The sequence below is a fragment of the Mycteria americana genome, chromosome 6 (assembly GCF_035582795.1).
Source record: "Mycteria americana isolate JAX WOST 10 ecotype Jacksonville Zoo and Gardens chromosome 6, USCA_MyAme_1.0, whole genome shotgun sequence".
Lineage (NCBI taxonomy): Eukaryota > Metazoa > Chordata > Aves > Ciconiiformes > Ciconiidae > Mycteria > Mycteria americana.
In genome coordinates this window covers 24554936-24578455 of record NC_134370.1, presented here as the reverse complement: position 1 = coordinate 24578455, position 23520 = coordinate 24554936, and the positions used below count along the sequence as shown (strand labels likewise).

The 23520-nt window shown below is 46.8% G+C and overlaps 1 protein-coding gene across 10 annotated transcripts in view; it reads left to right on the top strand.

The window, feature by feature from the left end:
• The window catches only part of NDST2 (N-deacetylase and N-sulfotransferase 2), a 148891-nt gene extending 126286 nt beyond the window's left edge, over window positions 1-22605 (top strand). For all 10 annotated transcript variants that reach the window (XM_075505116.1, XM_075505111.1, XM_075505115.1 and 7 more), the window contains 12 exons: window positions 2213-2300; window positions 2490-2644; window positions 4150-4335; window positions 4744-4872; window positions 10112-10294; window positions 11101-11197; window positions 12552-12675; window positions 14212-14386; window positions 14644-14814; window positions 16192-16301; window positions 20468-20570; window positions 20729-22605. In XM_075505116.1, coding sequence (XP_075361231.1) covers window positions 2213-2300; window positions 2490-2644; window positions 4150-4335; window positions 4744-4872; window positions 10112-10294; window positions 11101-11197; window positions 12552-12675; window positions 14212-14386; window positions 14644-14814; window positions 16192-16301; window positions 20468-20570; window positions 20729-20854 — 1647 coding nt within the window. In that variant the 3' untranslated portion in view covers window positions 20855-22605. The remainder of the gene's footprint in view (window positions 1-2212; window positions 2301-2489; window positions 2645-4149; window positions 4336-4743; window positions 4873-10111; window positions 10295-11100; window positions 11198-12551; window positions 12676-14211; window positions 14387-14643; window positions 14815-16191; window positions 16302-20467; window positions 20571-20728) is intronic.
• The last annotated feature ends 915 nt before the right edge of the window (window positions 22606-23520 follow it).

Genomic DNA, 23520 nt, shown 5'->3' with positions numbered 1-23520 from the left:
GGTGAGGCTTGGGACAGCTCTGGAGACAAGAAAAGAAAGTGGCACTTTCCTGTCTAAGATACTGGGCAATGCATTCAAGGTGCTGGTCCCGAATTTGATGTGGTATTGTCATCCAGCTGGGCAGACGGGTGCTTCTCTGTAGAGAGGTGCACAACTCTTAGTCCGTGCTCCCTGATGTGTGGGATGAGTCCCTGTGTCTTATGGGGTTATGTGAGGGGAACTTGACCTCCCATTGCCTATTCAGGATCTTGTGCAGAAAGGAGGCTTCAGCCATCAGTGCTGCTGGCATGTCACCTTTTAAAAGCACTGCCTACGTTTGTGATAGGTTCTGGAGATGCCATGTGCCATACATTTCTCAAAATAGTACTCTTGAGTGGGGACTGGGGTAAGGATGTGGTAGGCATGTGGCCATGGAGGAACTTGGATCTTTGAAATTTGTCCCAGGCTCCATTTGATGTCAGTGTTGTATAGATGTGGGGAGGGGGAACAGGCAATTAAGTGCATTCTAGGGAAAAGTCTGAAAGCTTAGTTCCTTCAGAGAGAGCATTGAGAGTGTCTGCAGCACTGCAGAAATAAGCTACCTGGTCTTCCTACCTTGCCGTGTGTGAGGTCATGGGCTGCCTGCCTTGGGAATAAAACCGCTCAACTTCTTTGCTCCAAGATACATTTGCAGTGGATGGGTGATTTGAAGTAAATTACAGAAGTTATAATTTTTAAATTAATGTGATGATCACTGTTTAGTCAACACTGTTTTGAAATATTAGTGACAGCAGTCATTTGTGAGGATACCCTTAAGTGGTAGGTGTCAAGGCTGGTCCCTCCACTGAATGAGAGTCTGCATTTGTGAATGCACTTTCAGCACTGAGGGAGCAGTGTGCCTAAACAATGCCTATAGAGTGTCAGCCATGTGAAGGCAGCATTGTAGTGCTCTTTTGTGCTGCTTGAGGCCGGGGAAGGGCAGCTGATACAGAAAGATCTGCCCATCTCCCCTGCACAGTTTGAAAAGTCTGCATGCTTTCCCCAGTATTATGTGCCAAGTTGCTTGTGTTTTTGCATCTAGCCCAAGTCTGCTGTTGAGAGGTCATCACCTTCACCTTGGTGCAGCCACTGATCCATTGCTTTCTTAGAAAAGCTGTTAAAATCTAAGTAACTGCCTGGGCAAGGACCATCTCTGTCATATGCCAACAGCCCTCCTGCCAGGTCCCTATTTGATTGAGAACTTCTCCCATAGGGAGCTGCACCAGTGACACTTTCCCCAAAGCATGCAGGTAGCAGCAGAGCATGCATCTCAGGGCTTCTCTCTTTTTATTGTTTTCCAGCAGAAGAAATTTGACCAGAATTAGTTTGTGTCTTACTTGTCTGTGACATACTGAGCCTCTGGGGGTTCTTTTTCTGTCAAGGCTGTCTGCTGTCTTACCCGCTACGCTGCTGGACCTTGGGGTTCGTGGCACAAAGCTCCTTCCCTTTGGCTAATAGCAATTACTTTGGACATTTAAAGCAGACAGAAGTGAGCAAGAGAGAACCTGTAGGAGATGTCATGACTGTGAATGTCAGCTCCCCCAAGTTTTCTTTCCAGAGTCCAGGAAACTTTCCTGCTACAAACGGATTTTGGCACTTTCAAGGGACACAAAGAGAGGGATACCTCCCTGCCAAGGCAGGACTCCTTGCATGGGTAGTTCTGGAAATCCACCTTTCCTCTCTAAATAAAAGCCCCCTCCCTTTGGATCACTTAGTTACTGTTCACGATATTAGTGACTTCTCTTCCTTCAACTGTGCACCATGTGCTGCTCCATCCTCCTTTTCATTAACACGTAGGCTCAGAGAAAGGGCAGAGTTTCTACAGCAAAGTCCCAGTCAACATGGGAGAGGAAAGGAGTGCTGAGGTTGAACCTGCAAAGAGTAAGGCATCTGTTGCCTGGACATGTGATTTATTGTTGCTTTGCATTAGCACAGACACTCTGGGTCCTTCACATTGAAGTGGAGAGCATCATCTGACTGTGGTTTTAGTGGCATCATTTAGTACAGCAGGACTACTTCAAGTAAAGACTCTGTATGTGGAGCACTTGGCTACTCTGCTTCACTCCACAGGCAACAATGCCCTAGTCCCATCCCCTGCGATACCTCTTCAGACTGAACTGGGCACCAGTAGAGCACAGAGAAACATTACAGAGCAACTGAATATGATAATTTCTTTTTCCTTTCATTCAAACAGGCTTTACTGAGCACCCAGAATAAGCTGAGAACTTTAGTCCCAAATTTCACCTTCAACCTGGGCTTCTCAGGGAAATTCTACCACACAGGTAAGCCCCTGGCACCCCTTCGTCCCAGTGCCTCTGTACAGCCCCCATGTTTGTGTGTGTGTAACACATTAGAGAGAGCATGATTCTCTGTTGGAATGACTCGGCTTTGCAGGGCATTAGCCCCGGCTTTGAAACATTGAGCCCCTCTTCTGCCTTTTGTTTTTGCGCTTCCTTTTCTGCTTTCTGTAGGTACAGATGAGGAAGATGAAGGGGATGACATGCTGCTCAAACACAGGAAGGAGTTCTGGTGGTTCCCTCACATGTGGAGTCACATGCAGCCTCATCTTTTCCATAATGTCACTGTGCTGGCTGAGCAGATGAAGCTCAACAAACAGTTTGCTGTGGTAAGGGGCATCGCAGTTTATTTCCTTTATGGTACTAATCCTTAAACATTCTTCTGGAATAGTTGTTCAGACCCTGCTGAACCCAAATACTAGTCTAGTAACTCAGCTGCATTTAAGAAAGGCAGTTCTGAAAGTTTAAATTGGTGCATGGCTCCTGCTGTATTCAGGCAAGAAACACCCTTCGCATGCCTGCCTGTGCAATGGGAAGTGCTTCCTGGCACCTGCATGGCCCCAGGCAGCTCCGCTATGTTCCAGGGTGCAAATCCCAAGGCTCTTGTTTGCTGAGGTGTGAACTTGTAGGATTACCATCCAAATCCAATTAACTTACAAACTCTGGCAGTGAGAAAGCATTTCCTTTTCCATCCTTACTCACTGTGGTTTTGCAAGGAAGTCACCTGGTCGGTAGTATAAAATGCTCTGTGTGCTAACAGCCCTACTTCTGGCCTCCTCAGACAATGCTGAAGGAAGTTACTTATCTAGGAAGTCCAGAGGAAATTCCCTGGGTTTTGGCAGAGGAGGGGGAAGCCTTGAACATCCTTCATTGCTGGAACAATGTCTGTTTGATGCTTACAGACCAGAGTTGAATATAGCATACATGTTTCTCTGAAAAGAAATGTCCTTTTCACCTCTAGTTTGGTTCTTTTGATGGTAATCCCCTTGGGAATAGCAGGCTGCTGTCTTGTGTTCCCATTACACATACAGATTAGGAATGATCTTGAATTCAGAGCACAGTTGCAGCATTATAGAAACAATTTAGGCTCCTCCTGTTCCTGGTTAAATAACAGTGCAGTCTTTTGCAAAGAGAGACAAAGCACAGAACACAATTATACATATTTAATGTAAAACAGGCTAGCAGTGGGAAGGAGAAGGTTGTTGCTTCATTTAGGGGCTCTGGTTTTATTGTACAGCACGAGGGCAGAGCTGTCATCATTCATATTGTTACCAGAACCACATGTGGAATTAAAAACCATGAAATTCAGGTATTTTCTGTCATTTTAGTATAGCTCCAGGCCCCATATCTTCACCCTCAACAGTCTCTTGCTTCATGTCTGCTTTTCTTTGAATTGCTAGAGACAAGACAGATCCCAGTCGTCATCTTCCTTTCTTTCTATATCAGTTAAGGAAATTTTGTTTTCCTTCTCTAGTGACTCAGATCTAGGCATTGTGGGAGTGACATATGTCACTTAACAGCATTGATTAGTTTGTAGTAACCAAGGAGCATGACATGAGGCTTGTGAATTGATCTGATTTGTCACACCTGCAAGGTACAAGACCATTCTTACAGCAGCTGTTACCAGTGCCGAATGTCCTTGTTGATACAGAATCACCCTTATATTTATATGGATGCATAAAACAAGTACAAGCAGTATTTCAGGTTTCCCAATCCAGAGAGTTTTCGTGTTGCTCTGTCACCTTGCTCCAACTTGGAGTCTATTGCTAAATATGATCCTTATTAAGGATATTAGTTAAATATTGAATGATCAAGCTGCATATTCTGCTTCCAGGAGCATGGGATTCCCACAGACTTGGGCTATGCTGTAGCCCCCCATCATTCTGGGGTTTATCCTGTCCACACACAACTCTATGAAGCATGGAAATCTGTTTGGAGCATCGAAGTAACGAGCACAGAGGAATACCCACACCTTCGGCCTGCCCGGTACCGGCGTGGATTTATCCATAATGGAATCATGGTGAGCAAAGCTGGGCGAGCAGAGCCCACTTTCCTGCCCAAGGGACAGTCTCCTAGTGACCTGCATTAGAGACATTAATTTTAATATCACCAGTATTTCCAAAAGCATTAAGTCAAGGAAAGAGAAAAAACTTGGCTAAAGCCATTTTTTGTGTTTCTCAGTACAGTTCAGAGGTCAGTAGTGAATGGAGATCAAAACCAAGCACAAGACTAAATTGAAATCCCACTGATTTGTTCGCACTGTGATGAGTAAATGGTTGGGAGGAACATCAAGAGAGTCCTCTGAACCTATGTCGCTCATGTCCCTTATTCTTTATATTGATCCACAGAGTACTGCTTTGACACGTTCACACGTAGATGCTGCTGCATCTGCATCTTATCTAACTTTGCTTTTCTCTGATATTGCCAGGTTCTCCCTCGACAGACCTGTGGTCTTTTTACTCACACGATCTTCTATAATGAATACCCCGGTGGCTCAAAGGAGTTGGATAAGAGTATTCGTGGTGGTGAACTCTTTCTGACGGTGCTCCTGAACCCAGTAAGCTCATCTGGAAGGGGAATCAGTGCACAGGTGTCTTGGCTTATGTGCCTGACGTGGGAAAGGACTAGATCCTATGGGAGATTCGGTATAATCACCCGTCACGGTGTGGGTATCTCCAGTGTGATGCTAAGGAGATGTGAAAACGAGGGCCAAGGAGGTACTTGCTAGTTAATGCTGCTTTGCTTTACACACTGCCAAGGAGGCATCAGTATTGAGTGTTGACAGGTGCAACACTCTGCAGATAGAAACTAGCCAGGGTGACATGCTGAGCGTGGCCCAACGTAGAGTGAGTGTTACCTAGGCTGCTGCATCTTCATGAATCAGAAGTGAAGATGTGCTTTGGCTCCTTCTGTTCCACACACATTTGCTGTCTGTTGGCTTCTCCCCTGGCTCACTGATGGGTTTTGTTCAGAATAATTGCTTTCTGTGGGCTTTCGTTATGGAGTGTTCTCCCCTTTTTTTCAATATGTATGCACTTGAAACAATTTCTGTGTGCTTTTTTTGTGATGTAGCTGTCGCCCTAGGGCATTTTTGGGAGGTCTGGGTCTAACACAGGTGTTTCTTTTTCCCTTTCAATACTTGACAGTTGCATCAAGCCACCAAGCTACTGTAGTACCTTCAACACCCTGCAGTCCCTTCCCAGTTCTTAGCCATGGATGGCAAATCACATGAGTTTCTCACTTCCCATTGAAGCTGGGAAGATATACTAGGTGGCAAGAGACACACAAAAAGTGGTCATTTTAGAAAATCCTGAATGGCTAGAATTAGGAGATGAAGCTTTGTAGCCCTCTCCAACCACAGATCACACTCCCTCACATTCCTGCTTGTTGGCTGCAGCAGGAAGACATGCTCTTTTTGATTGTACAGTAACTTTCTCAATTCCCCACCTGAATTTGTTTCTTACTAAAGCTGATTTGGCACCTGTTGTCCTCCCTTTCTCGGAATGGACATTGCCCTGCCAGATTTAGATAGTGATTTTAGAATGTCTACCTCTATAGCCACTCCTGAATATACTGATGTTTAATCTCTTCTTTTGTTGTGACTTCCAAATTTCTGCCTTCTTACTTCTCCTTTATACATCTTTTCCACCAGTGCCTGAGTATGGGCAAGAAGCCATGCAAGCAGCTCTGACAGGAAGTAGGTTGTTTCTGACTAGCTTCCTAGGTGGGAACCCTGGAGTACTGGTCCCAGTCATTGAGTACTTGTTTGTGGGATTTGTCATGTAACATCAGTGGCTCTGCTCACCATGATGTTTTCTTTCGTTCCCTCCTCCTTTTGCAGCTTGATTGCAGGGTTGAATATGCAGCGTTAGCCACTTTTGGTTGGGGCTGTAGAGGCTCAGTGAATCAGAAAATCAAGCTTTTTCCCTCAATGAGCTTAATTTTTTCTTGTCTCTTGCCTAGTGTTTGTCTCTTGTCCTAGTGCTTAGTGCGTCTCTACTCCTAGAAGTAGAACTGTGATAGTGAAAAGACCCTCGCAGTGTGCACTGGGCGCGTCACACAAACAAGCTGTAGTTTACAAACAGGCCCTGTAGTTTCTGAAGGTTAGCCTGTGACCAAGTCTGGCTTGGTCTATGATCTGCACAAGGTATGGGTCCATAACAGCCCTAGCTAAAAAGCTGTAGGGGTTCATACTTCCAGGTCTGGAAGCCAACCTTCTGTCCCCAAGGTCTGGAAGCCAGCCTTCTGTCCCTATTGCCTGAGACAGAATTGTTATCTTTACACACCACAACGAAATCTACCTGCTTAATAAAAGTCTGTAGTTAGGAGAAGGCTATTCTTTGCATTACATATGGAGTGATCAGTCAGATGGAAAGAAACTGCTTTCTTCTCTGTGACCATTGCTTTTCTGGGCTTCTGTTCCCATATGTTGGGTGAATTCCACCTTGTCCCACTTCATAATTGTCAGATCTTAAAGAATGACTGCAGAAATAGCCACTGTGAAACTTAAGAGCTCTAGGTTTCTCTTGGAAAACCAATTGCCAGACTGTAATCCAGAGATCATTGCTGGTCTAGAAGGCTGTGCCAAGGAATTTATAGAAACATAGTTTCTAGAGCTACCCATTAAAATTTGCTGATAAGTATGTGACGGTTGAAGCAGCTGGTAGTGATCTGTGATTCAAAAAGTTTGGGAAGATTGTGCTCTGGTACAGGATGAGCTTATTTGCCAGATTTACTGTTGGCTCTTCGTGGTGACTTTTAAAACTCTTCCAGGCGCCTTCAGATGCTTCCGATGTTTACACTTTTGCTTCCTTTTGGCAGTGGAGCATTTCTCTCTCTGTCAGCAGTGGAGTACTGTGCTCTAAGCTCCTCTTCATTGCTCGTGTTTGCACAGTGACTCAGACCCTTGCATTCCCCCTCTCGCTGATAGAGCCATCTCATGGACCTGATAGAAAGCTGGCCAGCCCTGCAGCCCCAGCAGTGATCCAGAGCAGACTTGGACCACGCTCTTTCAGTCCTTTTTGGTGCTTCCAGCTCCCTTTGAGTGGATATACGCATGCAGGAGTCTCCAAGCCTGTATGCGTATGATTAACTCCACAGTGCAAACAGAAGATGTTTGATCTTCTGACTAGTGAACAAGGTCTGCTGTCAGGAAGAAGAATAGCTGTTGATGTTAGCGGACAGGCTGCCGTGTGCCCATTTGCTATTTCCTAGAAGCAAAGGGCATCTTCGTGATCACTTTTCACAAACACTTTTGCTCATGCTACACAGGCAGGTTACTGCTGTGCCCACAGCTGCTTGTTACGTATTGCAAGGATGCTCATACCCTCCTGTTTTCTGTATTCTAGGCTCTCTGTGACCTTTGCTCTCATCTTTCCTCAGTGTGAAGGAAGGGAAACCATGGCATGCTGACAGTGGAAGGGAGGGGAAAGGAGGGAAGTGTTATTACCAAGCCAGTCCCCGGGGTCACTGGGTGTGGATGGAAGGGAGGGAGAGATGGGACTTGAGTGTAGCTTATGTCACAAGTAGTGCTCAGAGCTGTTTTGGCAGCAGTAGCTGTGACGAGGCAGAGCAAGCTGCCAGACCTTGTTAAACAGTGCACGTGCGTTACAGGACGTGACTGCACGCTCAGCAGTACAGGGAAACGGCTCTTCGGTTGGGCTTGTCTTGTCTTCTAAATCCAGTTGCTTGGGACTGTTTGCAGGTGACAGCATTACCTGTGTGAGCCATTTTACTGAATGTAGTCAGTCTTGAGACACAGTTGCTAACCTGGATCACATGCAGGCTTTTTTTATTCTGGAAATCTTGAAGGGGCCCCAGGTGGTGACCTGTGTCCTCCTTGCTGCAGTACTTGGTTTATGCCAGTGAGCCAGACACTTCATGCAGCAAAATTTTCCTCTAAATGTTTCACCAGTAAGTCAAAGGGATGAGCCACCTTTGCTGTCACACTACGTTCCTGGTGTTTCCCAGAAATGGGCAGAATACAACGAGACGCATCCTTTTACTGCCTTATGTGCTCTGTGGCATGGCCCTACAGTTACACAGATGATCATTCTGTCCTTTGCTCTGTTGTATTTAGCACATTCTTTTTACACAACAGCACCAAGCACACGCTGCTCTTTGAAGTGTAGGTGCCAGAGCCTGTCTGGCAGGGCTTCTCTGTCAGCTCAGTAGGAAACCAGAAGTGAAAAACTCACAGACAGACAAATGTGATAAATTGTTAACTCCGCTTACTTTCCATGTGTCCCGGAGTCCTACCACTGTTTTCTGTTGCCTACCCAAAGACCCTGGGGTGTGAGCACCTTATGGACAGGATTAAATTCATTTCACAGTGTCTTGGGAATGGCTCAGGCACAAAGAGCTACTATCTATCGGTACCTCTCATCGCACCGAGACCAGTCCATGGTGACACTGGGCAGAAAACTGAATTCCGACCTCCTGAGTGCCAGCAAATGTCTTCATCCCAAGACCATCTGTCTCCTGCTTCCCCCTTTTGCTCTTCCCCTACTGTGAGTGGGAAAACCATTCCTGCCCCCTGCCAGGGAAGCCTGTTGTTGCCTGCTGACCTTATCTGGCGTCATCAGGGTTCAGCCCTGAACTGTGCAGCAATGGATGCCCCCACTGTGACTGAGGTCTCTTCCCCTCCCTGCACTAGCAGACACTGGGTGGGGAGCGCTAAATCATCCATGTAGTCATTCTTCTATTGGCCTTAGTGTTCTGCTTTTGTTTTGTTAACTTCTAGCCATGGTGTGGTTTGTGTCTGGCAAAGTGCTGTTTTGTTACAGGCACTGGGATGCCCAATTCCATGGGACCTGTCAAAGCCATGCACCAGAGTCAAGCTGACAGCATTCTTTTGCACTCTTTTCCAAAAGTTAAAATACTGAAAAACAGAGAGGAGGGAAATGCATCTGCTTGAGAGAAGAGATGGCTTGGCAAGGCAGAGGTAGCACACCAGCTCCTGAGTACTGCAGTGCTGAGGGGGCTCCCATGGGTGCTCAGTGCCAGTTTACCAAGGGTTTACATCCTCAGGCTTGGCAGGACATTTTTCAGGGGCTGCCTATGCTGAAGGCTCTTGCGAGCTAAAACCTTATCAGCTGGTGTCTGTTCCTAGGACAATGTCCTAGTGCAGTGTGTCTTTGCAGTCCATGTTCAGATCCCCAGGTATGCTTGTTTGTATTTTAAAGTGTGAATTCCCAGTTGTTCCTTTACACTTGAGAAGTCAACTCCAAAGTGAATGAAAGCTGACAGGCTGTGGCCCTAGAAATAACTCTTGTGAAACCGTCCTTTGTGCCACTGTGCCCTGGCCTGCAGCATGCTGCCTCTCTCCCTGGCCTGCTCCCCTCCTGTAGCAGGCACTGCAGCTAGAGAGGTTGCCCTGGTTGTGCCTCGGGGAGAGGAAAGGAAGCTCCTTTCTCCCATGAAAGAGGCTTTGCAAGGTTTTGACTAGGAGGGAGTCACTGACTAGCCCTTGTTCCCCTAAATTCCCAGAGCCAATTGAATGGGATTTTGAAACTGTTCTGGACTCACATCCAGGGCTCAGCTATCACTCCTCCACACCATTCCCAGGGGTTACTGAGAGGTCTGTGTCCCTCCTCTCCTGAGTTCCTCCCATCTTGCAAGCATTTCTTTCATTTTTCATCAAGGCAGTGCTGTATCCTGGCAGATAGACATTTGTCAACCCAGACAGCCAGGGCAGTCTAAGATGTGAACAGCCTCTTGCTGACAGTGGAATCAAGCTAGGAGGAAACAGTACTGTTACCTGATTTACCAGTATCCCATGTCTTTCCTATTTTCAGATCAGCATCTTCATGACCCACCTGTCCAACTATGGGAATGACCGTCTGGGACTGTACACTTTTGAGAGCCTGGTCAAGTTTGTGCAGTGCTGGACCAACCTTCGCCTGCAAACACTGCCCCCTGTCCAACTTGCAAAAAAGTACTTTGAAATCTTTCCCCAGGAGAAGAATCCCTTGTGGCAGGTGAGGAGGCAGCTTTAACCACTCCTAGTGGTTTTCCAAGAGGTTTGTCCCACATTTAAAGTGTGGCGAGGCTGCTGATCCAGAGCACAGAGGAGTAATGCATAAAGCTTTTAGGTTTAACCTTTGTGGCTTCAGGCTGCAAGTGGCAAATTGCAAGGTGGAAGGGATGGGGAGTAGGAGCAGTAGGATGCAGTCACGGTGTGAGCCTAGGACAGGGATGGCTGTCATAAGTGACTGGGGGGCAGGCTTGCAGGCATTTGGGTCGTTAAAGGGCTTATATTAGAGCAAGCTGCTGTGAAATGTTAAGTGTGTGAGGAAGAACCCTGTTTGGTGCTGGAGGAGCTTGCAGGCATGTTAATGTGATTAATCTTAAAGTAATTTCACACTGCAGAATTCATGTTCATTAAATAAAAACATGCTTATTCTATTTTATCCCAGTGCAGCAGCTCTCTGCATGGTAATGAGCAGATGAAATTAACTGAAGGTGATAGAGTTGTCTGTCTGCCAGAAGTTCACAGATGCTGAGCTGTACTATCATGGTGGCCCAGCCCAGCATGGCTATATAGGGCAAGGCCTGTGGTTAACGCTCTCAGAGGGACTTTGGCTCCCATGTCACTTTGGAGCTTTTGAAAACGTTCCCCCGTGTTTTTACTTAACTCTTCTTGATGCCTGGCAGAGCAGCAGTATGGCTGTGAAGTGTTCTTCATATGCTAATAGCATTTTCCCGTGAGGACTGGCCTTCCAGCTTTTCCTCCCCTTTCCATTAGCTCCTGTGGTAATGCTTAATCCCATCACTTGTGCTGCAGAATCCCTGTGATGATAAGCGGCACAAGGATATCTGGTCCAAAGAGAAAACATGCGATCGACTCCCCAAGTTCCTCATCGTGGGACCTCAGAAAACTGGTAATGTGAATACTTTATCTGAAGATAGGTTGGAGCTTCCATCTCATTCCTCCAGAGAGGAGAGCTGGAAAGGTCTGTGTTGTAGGTCTGTATGGCTGCCCTTTATGCAAGCTGCCAAATGGCTGCAGGGGACATTTCAGAGAATCTCAGATTTGTTCTAACCTAAATCTGGCAAGTCCGTCAGTACTTTGTGCCCTGGAACTTTGCTTGGCTCAGTCCTGATTTGCAGGGAAAAGCCCTACCTGCAGAGTTGTGTTTTGGCTTTTCCACATAAGCTCAGAGAAACTGTGACCTTTCTTAGTGTGTCACAAACATAAGCTGTCAGCAGGACTAAACACACACGCTTAGCAAAGGTTACGATGAATGCTCCCCAGTGCTTTTATTGCGACAGATCTGTGTACCCACTGCATGTTCCATGTCACTGTCAGTGGGAGGTAGAGATCCTCTTTTGTCTGACCTCTGTCACCACCTCTTAGCTGCTGTGGCATTGTTGTTGGCAGTGACATGGCTGTATGTACTGTCCTGAGGAGTCCTTGCTAGGCTGAAGAGAGCAAAATCTCTTCAGCCAAAGCCAGGTCTTCAAACCTTGGCTTTCTCTGTAGTGCAGTGAAACAGCAGCTGCCAACCATGCACAGCCAAAAGTGGGCTGGCCTTGGGAGGCAGCTTTTCCCAGCCAAGCTGCTGTCTCCTGCCTGTGTCGCTGTGAAGCTCTGTCAGTGTGTGTGCAGCATGGGCCCTCCTGTATCCCAGCCCAAGCTGCTTGCAACGGCACAGTAAGAAAACCCTTCTCTCGGCTGATTTATTGGCCTGTTGGAGGCCTACAGCTGTGTGCTGAGCAGGATTATTGGGTTTGGCTGGGCAAAGGGGAAACACCTACAGCAAAGGCAGGCCAAGGCATCTCTAGCTGAATTCTTACCCAAGGACACTAATGTTGTCCCTAGCACATCTCCTTCCCAAACATGTGATACTGTCCTGCAGTGCCCAGGCCACCTCTCATTTGGCAGGTGTGGGTTCTGCCACATGACAGTGTGGCTATGCCACCAGGGAAAAAAGGCATGGGGGTAGCCCAGCCATGGTAAGAACACAAGATAGCCAACACAGGTGACAGCTGTCATGCTAAGGAGGTGACTTAAATCAGCTGCATGAGCTGGAAATGTGGGATTGAACTGCTGAGTCAAGTTCAATCCCAAAGTGCTTGCTGTCGCTGCTCTTGTAACCTGCATGAGTTAAGGGGTGGGTTAGCCAGGCATGGTAGGAGTGTGCCCACTTGGGGACTGTTTTTTGCAGTGTAAAGCCTTTCATTCAGCCAAGCATTATGTGTGACCTGGGTCCCATTAACTGGTTCCTGTTGCAGGCACAACAGCTGTACACTTCTTCTTGACCATGCATCCAGCTGTCACCAGTAACTTCCCAAGTCCATCCACCTTCGAGGAGATCCAGTTTTTTAATGGACCCAACTATCATAAAGGAATTGATTGGTAAGAACCCTGACGCATGTTCTTCTGTGATAATGTGTGCCCACATTGTCTTCTCCTGAGTCTCTCTGTACGTCCTTCGTTCTGTATGTCCTTCAGCCACCTTAGTAGCTTCTCTATTCCTGAACAGCTGTTTTCATTGCTGTCTCTCAGCGCATGTTCTCTGTTTTCCTGCTAACCCAACTGCTTAGTTCCAGGAGCAGGACAGGTAGTTTCTGATATTAGTGACTGTTCGCCAGGAGATTTCTGGGCATGATTTAGCTTTAGAAATTCGGTCTTTGTTGAATGCCCTGCTGTCATGAGGGTTCTTCTCCTTTGACTCCATGCAAAACAGACAACAGTGTGCTCACTGAAAAGTTCTTCGTGGTTTCCAAGTTAGACACGTGGACAGAGGGGACAACCTCTGTACTGTCATTCTGGACCCTTTAGACTTAACAGAGATGACACTGCATTCCTTGTGCTGGCTCCAGTGTCTCTTCGGCCACATCCATACCCTGTTCTTTACCTGCACAAGTATGCAATTTTGATAAAGTGTTCCCACCTGGCAGGGAAATTCTAGTGTCTCTATGGCACTGTTATGCCACAATGTTTCCAGGCAGAAAAATTTTAAAGTTGTTTCTTGCTCGAAGCATGCACTTTGGGTCCACTGTGGCACTGCACTCCCTCATGTGTGGCTCTGAGGGACAGCTGTGTCGCAGTAAGGCATTCTGCCATGGGATTTCTTTGCCCGTGAGCTGTGGGAGATTTTGTCTGACTTTTCTAACGATTTAGAGGACTGTTGAAAAGATATTGGAAGGTGGTTGGTACTTGAGTGAAGCTCACATGAGTCAAGCACTACAGAGCAGTTGTACTAGCTGATAGGCTTAGAAAGTGTAGGCTTTTACGTGCATCCCTGGAAGAGTTACCCAACTTGAGTGTAGCATCACATGCAAGAGGAGAATCTTCATGTTTAGGATGGAATTCGAGTTCGTTGTTCAGCTTAAATTTCAGCAGAGACCAGTCTTCCAGTGCTTTGCAGTGTCCTGTTCCCCCATTACCCTCTACCCTACCATTATACCCTGCCTTACTAATTTTACAAGCTCCTGTGAGGCAGAGCAGAGCTCTTGACCCTGTGTCTCACCTATGAACTGAGGTACAAAGAGAGAAACGATTTAGACGGATCTAAACCAAGTGGTCAGCGGCAGGGCAGGCAGCTGATTCTGGCCTTATTCTTGGGACAAAAACCTCTTTTCTCCTAGAGCTTGCAACTCGTACCCTACCCTCAGCCTTTTCCTTCCACTGTCTGAGGACTTGGGGAACACACTCTCAGCAAAATACTTTCTTACCCTTTTATTGTCTCCAACTTCCTATGTCGTGCTCCACCACCCCTTTCGAAGTCATGCCTCTGCCAGCTCTGCACTCGTTTGCCTATTCATTGCATTACGGGGAGGTGCAGTTGTTCTGAACTGTGTCTGTTGAAGAGGAGCAAGGGAATCATTTTGTCATGTGCCGTTTCTTTGTTGGGCCATGCTGCTCACCAGCGTCCCATCTCTTTGGCAGGTACATGGAATTCTTTCCCATCCCCTCCAATGCCAGCACAGACTTCATGTTTGAGAAGAGCGCCAATTACTTTGACACAGAGGTGGTACCAAAACGTGGTGCAGCCCTGCTGCCTCGAGCCAAAATCATTACTGTGCTGATCAACCCTGCTGACCGAGCCTATTCGTGGTACCAGGTAACTTCCCTGCACTGCTCTGCGGGTGAGGGCCAGAGAGGTATTCCAGTGGGGTGAGGCGCAAAGCTCGGGGCAGAAAGCCCATGGATCCATTTTCACAGAGGGGCCAGGGGAGATGATGCAGGCTGCCTGCAGAGTGTGGACAGTTACATACAAAGGCATTGGTGGGTGGTTGTGCTGAGTCAGTGGGTTCTGCACAGAGATGTGCAAGATGGAATTTTGTGTCCCTGCTCCTAAATTCAGTTTATGTTTTTCAGCACCAGCGTGCTCACAATGACCCTGTGGCGCTCAATTACACTTTCTACCAAGTGATCTCTGCAAAATCCCAGGCCCCTCAGGAACTGCGCAACCTGCAAAGCCGATGCCTGCTCCCTGGCTGGTATTCAACTCACCTAGAGCGCTGGCTAACATACTACCCCTCTGGGCAGGTAGGAGGTTTGGCAGTAGAGGCCCTCTTGAAGCCCCTTGTAGGTTTAGTGTAGAGGAGAGGAGAACAAACTGTAACATGTGCACGTGCTCTCCCCCCTCCCCCCAACCCCCCCTTGTTTTCATTTCACCTTCTGTCTTGTCTTTTGGAAGAAGAGCCACCACTTGCTTCCTCCTCTTATGAGCTGATAAGAAATCAGGCTTGAATACTCCAATTTTGCACTTTATTGTATTTGTAAAAGTAAATGAGTGCAAGAGGATACTGTGATCTCCCAGGAAGCTCCACAATATTGAGAAGTTCAGCAAGAATAGCACTGTTAGCACTCCCTTCCTTTCATCTTGGCAGCCTGCAGCCCAGGGACCCTCTTCAGGCCCAGTAGGTGTTCAGCTACTTGCTGTGGTTTCATTGCTTTAAAGAGAGGCTCTTAGACTCTGCCACTTGTTAATTCCCATGTTGTGAAGCCTTTAGCTGTCTGCTGAAGGGGAGTTCACTGCAGAGATATCAGGATTCTGGGTTTTGTGTATAAATTTGCAAAAAGTCAATTAATAGACAGTATAGACCATTTCTGTGTCTAAATCCCCAAGAAATTTATAAACCATCTAATACATTGTGAGTCAAGATGTGTTTTTTCAAATTCCTTTCTGCTGCTGGGGTTATCCTCAGACAGTCTATAATCTAGCAGAGTCTTATAATGTCCATTTAGCCTCTTATTCTCTGCCAAAGCAGCAGCCTAAACTCTACATGATAGATCTGCCAAGACTAAAAGAGACATGGGAAAACATTTTGAGTTTGTGTTTCATTGCCTTACTATTCCTGGACATTACTGCTGTGAGGAATGATAGAGCCGGACACACCATCCTTGTACTTACTATGGGTCAGGGTCTCCTACCTTCCCCAAACTTCAGTTCATGTGACTATTTTTCTATTGTGTTCTTTGGAATCGGTAATTTATTAGCACAAATGTTGTTCATTATTGTCTATCATACACGTAACAGGAGAATAATCATAGGTTACAGAAGAATACTTAGCACAGTGGCTGCTGACATCTAAAAAGAATACATGAGGTTTCCAGAGACACTCTGTAAATCATGCTACTGCTGGGCCTTAATGCTCAGTTACATGGGGTGTGGCCAAAGGCAAATTTGTGAAGCAAAGCCTGTCAAGATGTACTGTCTTACAGTTTTTGTGCCCTGTATCATAACCTGTGTCTGTGGTGACAAATGGGCCACATCCCCACACTGTGTTGCTCTAGAATAAACAGGCTTTGGCACCCTCTACTCACATGCACAAAGGCCAGGGGCAGGTTTGAGAGCCAGGAAGCTCACGGGTGCCATTCAGCACAAGCTCTCAGAGGCTAAGGTGGCTGCTGCCTTTTCAGCTTCTCATTGTGGACGGTCAGGAGCTGAGACACAACCCTGCCTCTGTAATGGACAACATCCAGAAGTTCTTGGGAGTTACGCCACTCTTCAACTACACCCAGGCCCTCAGGTAGGGAAATTGTTTTTGGGAGTGATACTAATGTGATACTAATAAGCACTTTATTTTTATCTCTACCTACAAGACCTGCCAAGGTTTCACAGTTATGCCTAACCCTAAAATTAGGTTCAGATAGCATGAGGTGCTGCACTAAGACTGGAACCATAACTTAGTCTTTCCAGAAATGATAGGGGAAGGGGTGTTTTTTGGCACTGTCATGGAGAAGCATGAAGTTGCTCACAGCAGTAATTACGATGTTTTCCATTTGATCTTTGTGGTTTCAGAAAAGGTGGTGGAGTTATTAGCGCTCCTTATGCATTGTGTTATACCTATATCTGACAGAAAGTAGAGGAAGCATGATAAAAAATGTGTGACAGGCTGCTCATATCTTCAACTAGATGGAGATAAGGGACACATCACACAGTTTTGAGGTAAAGAGCCTATTATTACAGAAGACATGGACTTGACAGGTGCCCAGAGCTGTGTTAGGAAGTGTTAGTGGAGGCTGCTACTATGTTGAAGGATGTTACTCAGCCATTACTGTGATCCTGCCCACAGTGCAAGTGCAGTTAATCTGAACAAATTAAGTGCTAGCTGAAGGTGACCTGTGGCCATACGAGTCTTCAGTGGAAACTCTGCAAGCCCATTGGACACCCTGAATATTGCTCTTTGCAGCTGAAACTGGTGTTTTCACATGTTCTCTGCTATCACGGCCTATGCTAGCTGAGGGTGGTGGGTGGTGTGACTGTGTGTAGGCATACAGCAATTTTCCCTTTCCTTTAACAGTAAAGAGAGGAGAACCAATTCAGTTCTCTTCCTACGGTTGTTTTCCAAGGGGGTGGCACGTGGCTCCCCAGGGAAGGGCAGATTTAGAGAAATGTCAGATTACTTGAAAGCTTCACTTGCTTCAGCACATGCTATGATGGTAAATGAACTATTTCCAGTAGTGGTAGTGGCTGGTACCCTTCAGCCAGGGTCAGAAAAGAAACTATTGGTCAGCTTGCCTCAGAGTTGGGTAGAGGTACTTGCTCAAACCCCAAGCTCACCTTTGGCTAATTGAGAGGACAGGACAGACGAGACCAGATACGGTTCCCAGCATTGCCTTATACCTGTGTTTTAGCAAGAGAAGAAACACCGATACTTTAAACAGAGGATTCTCTAACACTTTTCAGCTATAAAGAGGAGAGTTAAAAGAATTTACGTACTAAAACATTGATTATTATTCCCCACAGACAAATATTGTTAACACCACATTACCTCTGAAATTTGCATAAAGCTGAAACAGTCATGGTTGTAATGGATTTAAATGGCTATAAACTCTTCAGGAGGGATAGGCGAGGCAGGAGAGGTGGTGGGGTAGCCCTATACGTCAGGGAGTGTCTGGATAGTTTAGAGCTCGATGATGGTGACGATAGGGTGCAGTGTCTATGGGTAAGAATCAGGGGGAAGGCCAACAAGGCAGATATTATGGTGGGAGTCTGTTACAGACCACCCAACCAGGATGAGGAGAAAGACAAACTATTCTATAAGCAGCTGGGGAAGCCTCACGATCGCTAGCCCTTGTTCTTGTGGGGAACTTCAACTTACCAGATGTCTGCTGGAAATACAATACAGCAGAGAAGAAACAGTCTAGGAGGTTCCTTGAGTGTGTGGCAGATAACTTCCTGACACAGCTGGTGAGTGAGCCAACGAGGGAAGGAGCCCCGCTGGACCTGTTGTTCACCAACAGAGAAGGACTTGTGAGCCATGTGATGGTTGGAGGCTGTCTTGGGCAGAGTGATCACAAAATGATAAGAGTTTTTGATATGTGGAGAAGCGGCGAGGGGGGTCAGCAAAACTGCCACCTTAGACTTACGGAGGGCGGACTTCGGCCTGTTTAGGAGACTGGTCGAGAGAGTCCCCTGGGAGGCAGCCCTAAAGGGCAAAGGAGTCCAGGAAGGCTGGACATTCTTTAAGGAGGAAGTCCTAAAGGCACAGGAGCGGGCTGTCCCCAGGTGCCGAAAGACGAGCCGGCGGGGAAGAAGACTGGCCTGGCTGGCTAGAACTCAGGAAAAAGAGGAGAGTCTATGACCTCTGGAAGAAGGGGCAGGCAACTCAGGAGGACTACAAAGGTGTAGCAAGGCTGTGCAGGGAGAAAATTAGAAGGGCCAAAGCTGAGCTAGAGCTCAATCTGGCTACTGCTGTAAAAGACAACAAAAAACACTTCTTCAAATACATTAGCAGCAAAAGGAGAGCCAAGGAGAATCTCCAGCCCCTAGTAGATGGGGGAGGGAACACAGTGACCAAGGATGAGGAAAAGGCTGAGGTACTTAATGCCTTCTTTGCCTCAGTCTTTAATAGCAGGGCCAATTGTTTTCTGGGTACCCAGCCCCTGGAGTTGGAAGATAGGGACGGGGACCAGAATGGAGCCCCCATAATCCAGGGGGAAATGGTTAGTGACCTGCTGCACCACTTAGACACTCACAAGCCTATGGGGCCTGATGAGATCCACCCGAGAGTACTGAAGGAACTGGCAGATGTGCTCACCAAGCCCCTTTCCATCATTTACCAGCAGTCCTGGCTAACTGGGGAGGTCCCACTTGACTGGAGATTAGCAAATGTGACGCCCATCTACAAGAAGGGCCGGAAGGAGGACCCGGGGAACTACAGGCCTGTCAGCCTGACCTCGGTGCCGGGGAAGCTGATGGAGCAGATCATCCTGAGTGCCATCACACGGCATGTAGAGGATAACCAAGGGATCAAGCCCAGCCAGCATGGGTTTAGGAAAGGCAGGTCCTGCTTGACCAACCTGATCTCCTTCTACGACAAGGTGACCCGCCTAGTGGATGAGGGAAAGGCTGTGGATGTTGTCTGTCTAGACTTCCGTAAAGCCTTTGACACAGTTTCCCACAGCATTCTCCTGGAGAAACTGGCTGCTCATGGCTTAGGCAGGTGTACTCTTCTCTGCGTAAAGAACTGGCTGGATGGCCAGGCCCAAAGAGTGGTGGTGAATGGAGTTTACTCCGGTTGGCGGCCGGTCACAAGCGGTGTTCCCCAGGGCTCGGTGTTGGGGCCAGTTCTGTTTAACATCTTTATCGATGATCTGGATGAAGGCATCGAGTGCACCCTCAGTAAGTTTGCGGATGACACCAAGTTGTGTGGGAGTGTTGATGTGCTTGAGGGTAGGAAGGCTCTGCAGAGGGATCTGGACAGGCTGGATCGATGGGCCGAGGTCAATTGTGTGGGGTTCAACAAGGCCAAGTGCAAGGTCCTGCACTTGGGCCACAGCAACCCCATGCAACGCTACAGGCTTGGGGAAGAGTGGCTGGAAAGCTGCCTGGCAGAGAAGGACCTGGGGGTGTTTGTTGACAGCCGCCTGAATATGAGCCAGCAGTGTGCCCAGGTGGCCAAGAAAGCCAACAGCATCCTGGCTTGTATCAGGAATAGTGTGGCCAGCAGGACTAGGGAAGTGATCGTGCCCCTGTACTCGGCACTGGTGAGGCCGCACCTCGAATACTGTGTTCAGTTTTGGGCCCCTCACTACAAGAGAGACATTGAGGTGCTGGAGCATGTCCAGAGAAGGGCAACGAAGCTGGTGAAGGATCTAGAGCACGAGTCTGATGAGGAGCGGCTGAGGGAACTGGGGTTGTTTAGCCTGGAGAAAAGGAGGCTGAGGGGAGACCTTATTGCTCTCTACAACCACCTGAAAGGAGGTTGTAGCGAGGTGGGGGTCGGTCTCTTCTCCCAGGTAACAAGTGATAATAGGACAAGAGGAAATGGCCTCAAGTTGCGTCAGGGGAGGTTTAGACTGGATATTAGGAAATTTTACTTCACTGAAAGGGTTGTCAAGCATTGGAACAGGCTGCCCAGGGAAGTGGTTGAGTCGCCATCCCTGGAGGTATTTAAAGGACATTTGGATGAGGTGCTTAGGGACATGGTATAGTGGTGGTCTTGGTAGTGTTAGGTTAATGGTTGGACTCGATGATTTTAAAGGTCTTTTCCAGCCTATACGATTCTATGATTTCTTGTCAAAATAGTCAAGTGCTAAAAAAAATTGAACCAATACCATAAATAAATAAATAAAACCTAAACCCAATTTTTAAAGCATTGAAATGGGAAATACCTATGGAGCTACTTAATTTCTGCTGCTACTAATTGGGCATGTGGCCATACCTTTTAAAGACAAGTGTCCTTTTCAGATTTGATGAAGCAAAAGGATTTTGGTGCCAGCTGCTAGATGGAGGGAAGACTAAATGCCTAGGAAAGAGTAAAGGAAGAAAATACCCTGACATGGATTCCTCGGTGAGTAACTGTCTCAAATCTGTTGGCAGCAAGAGATGTAGAAATATCGAGCAAACCAACCTGGATTTTCCTACCACCTATGTCCTAGATGACCTATGGAATATGTGTTGAGGGTAACATTTTCTTTCACACTAATGTGGTCTGTATTTTCCACATAGTCACGGCTGTTCCTAAGAGACTTCTACCGGGAGCACAACATCGAATTATCCAAGCTGATGAACAGACTTGGACAGCCCCTTCCAACCTGGCTCCGAGAGGAACTGCAGAACTCCAGCTGGAGCTGAGAGGGACTCCCTTGCCTCCAGTGCCATTGGGGATGTGTGGTGCTCCAACGCGTGCTATGATGCCATCTCTTGTCAAGCCAAAAGAAGTGGACAAATCAGCAGGAGCAGAGAATGTGCGTGTGGAGCCTTTCCCCACCATTGGGAAGGGCTGCTGCCTCTGACACTGCCCTGTGCAAGTCACATTCTTGAGTATTAATGGTGTGTTACACTTTGACTTTTACTTACAGGAAGGATTTGGAATGCCTGCCCTACTTTGAGCAGGGGAGAGAGCACGGTTAACACTTTATGTTTAAATTACTCTTCTCAGTATATGAAACAGGCACTAGCTGGAGGGTTAATGTGTATACTCCTCTGAGTCCAGAAGTAAAGACTTAAGAGGTGAGCTATTGAGCCCACTGCTGAGAAGAGCAGCAGCAGCTTAATAAAAGGGGAATCTAGTCCAGTGAACCCCAGCTTTTATCCAGTAGTCTATTTGGCAGCAGCAAGGTACAAGAATGCCTTGTTCCTCCCCATGCAGAGTACAGTGGCCATGATCATTAGTTACAGTGCCACTGTGTGTGGCTGTTGGGGACTGCACCTTTTTGGAGACAGATGTAACAGACATAAGATCACCTCTCCTTATCTGCAGCATTGTTGGTGTGCTACGGTGTCCAGTGGGAGATAAGGCAAAGCTGCAGCTATTGACACACAGAATTGATTTGTTATCTTAGGGAAAGGGTTGCCATATGTGGCAACGTGGCAAGTATTTCTCTGCAGGGACTTTAGACATTTTAAAAGATAACCAAGGAGTAGTATGTCCTCTTAGAGCACTTTGGAGGCATGTGCTAGCGCAGCACAGCAGCTGGGGGAGGCAAAGCTCAGGTATTGTAATATAAGGCAGACAATTCAGTTCCCCATATCTGATCAGCTTAAAAAAAAAAAAGGCAACATTTTTCTCTTTCCAACAGCTCCAGGCCCCCTACCACAAATGCTGATAGCTAGCACCTGTTCTAATCCCCCTGCAGTCCAACAATCCAAGGAGAAAAGCAAAAAAACCAGTTAAAAGTAAGTATCATTCAGATATAAAGGGAAGGCTTGGAGTTAGAAGTGGTTTCCTGTATCCAAAAGGGGCTGTTTAGTTTACTACTTCTGCACATAGTCAAGTAAGTACACTAAGGTGCTTTGCCTCCTCCTGCAGTTGCTGGATAATTATTCTCAGAGGAAATCCTCCATCATGGTTGTACATGTTTTCTGTTGCTGAGCCATGGGCTTCTGGAGTTGTGGGCCATCGTCCTTCCCTCCCAGGCACAGGTGCTCCTTGGAGGTTGCTGCAGTTCCAGAGAACAGAGGGGCAGGATCCATACGAACACAGATTATGGAAACTTCCACAACTGTCATGAGCTCCTTTTCTCTTATCTAGAGAGAAGTTGCTTCAACCAAGCTTTTCCATTGAGCCTTAGGTATTGTGTATTTCTGAATTAATGGTGCATTTACCATTGTATGTAAATGTATATAGTATGCAATATAGTATTTTATTTCATGTGCCCTGGGAAAGGGTTATTTTGTGCAGCCAAAAAAAGGACAGAAAGACTAGAAATCCCCCTCTTCACTCAGAGAGAAGAGCCCGGCTTCCTGCACTGGATTCATGTATAGCATCATTCACATTGAATGATAATGAAGAAATTCTTGGCTCTCGAAGCTGAGCACAAGTGTCTGAATAAAGGCTAGAAGTAGTAGTAAGTGGAGATTCAATAAATGTACTACTTATTTTTCTTCTTTGTGATGATTTGGAGTGATGTCATGGATCCTAAGCTGGTAGAAGGGTAAGAAAAACTGAAAACCCCCTCCAGGCCTTACAGCTGATATTTGGGAGGGCAACAAAAGGTGTTTAAGTTATATTTGTAACAACACAGAAACAGTGTCCTAAGCCTTCTTTCTCTGCAAGCGCACCTGTAGGCTTGCAGAAGCTGGCATAGCACACAACCTGTAGTTGGAGACTCATTCTTACTGGTTTGCACTAGCGATGACTTTTGGGCCACTCCTGGCTACTGCAGTAGTTTCCAGCTGCTATGCTGCAGCAACAGAGCTTTGGCTGTGCAACTCCTGTTCAGGTGTGCTCCATCGCTTGGCCTTGGCCAGCAGCCCACGAGCAGACTTCCAGTAATAAGCAAGCTTACATTCACCTGGGAGGAAAACATTGTTTAAATAGTCACGGTTGTGACAGCATTGTAAAACAGCCTTACAGCTCTCGCTTCACCAAGCACTTCACAAATAAACACAGCAGCGGCAGCAGCGCAGCTATTTTTGCATGCTGCCACAGGAGGAGGAGTATCCCAGGACCAGTGCTACTGATGCTCCATTAAACACAGTTTGTCCATTACAGGTTGTCACTTACTTACACAATTACTTCATGCTTTGCCTTGGACTATGGTACATCTTTGAGAAGATGGATTCAAACATTAAAAAAAAATTAACAAGGTACCAGGAATAAATGTTGGGAGGGGCTCACTAAATGTCAGGGTTATTTTACTGGCAATAGTCTCCTTCAGTCAAGGCAGCAGAGGGCAGCTGTGTATTCTCATTATTTATTCTTTCCCTCCCCTCACTTGATTCATTTCTATGCTATGCTAGTTCTTACTGCTTATGCTAATGGCAAACAAATAACCTGCCATGGTCAGATCGAAATG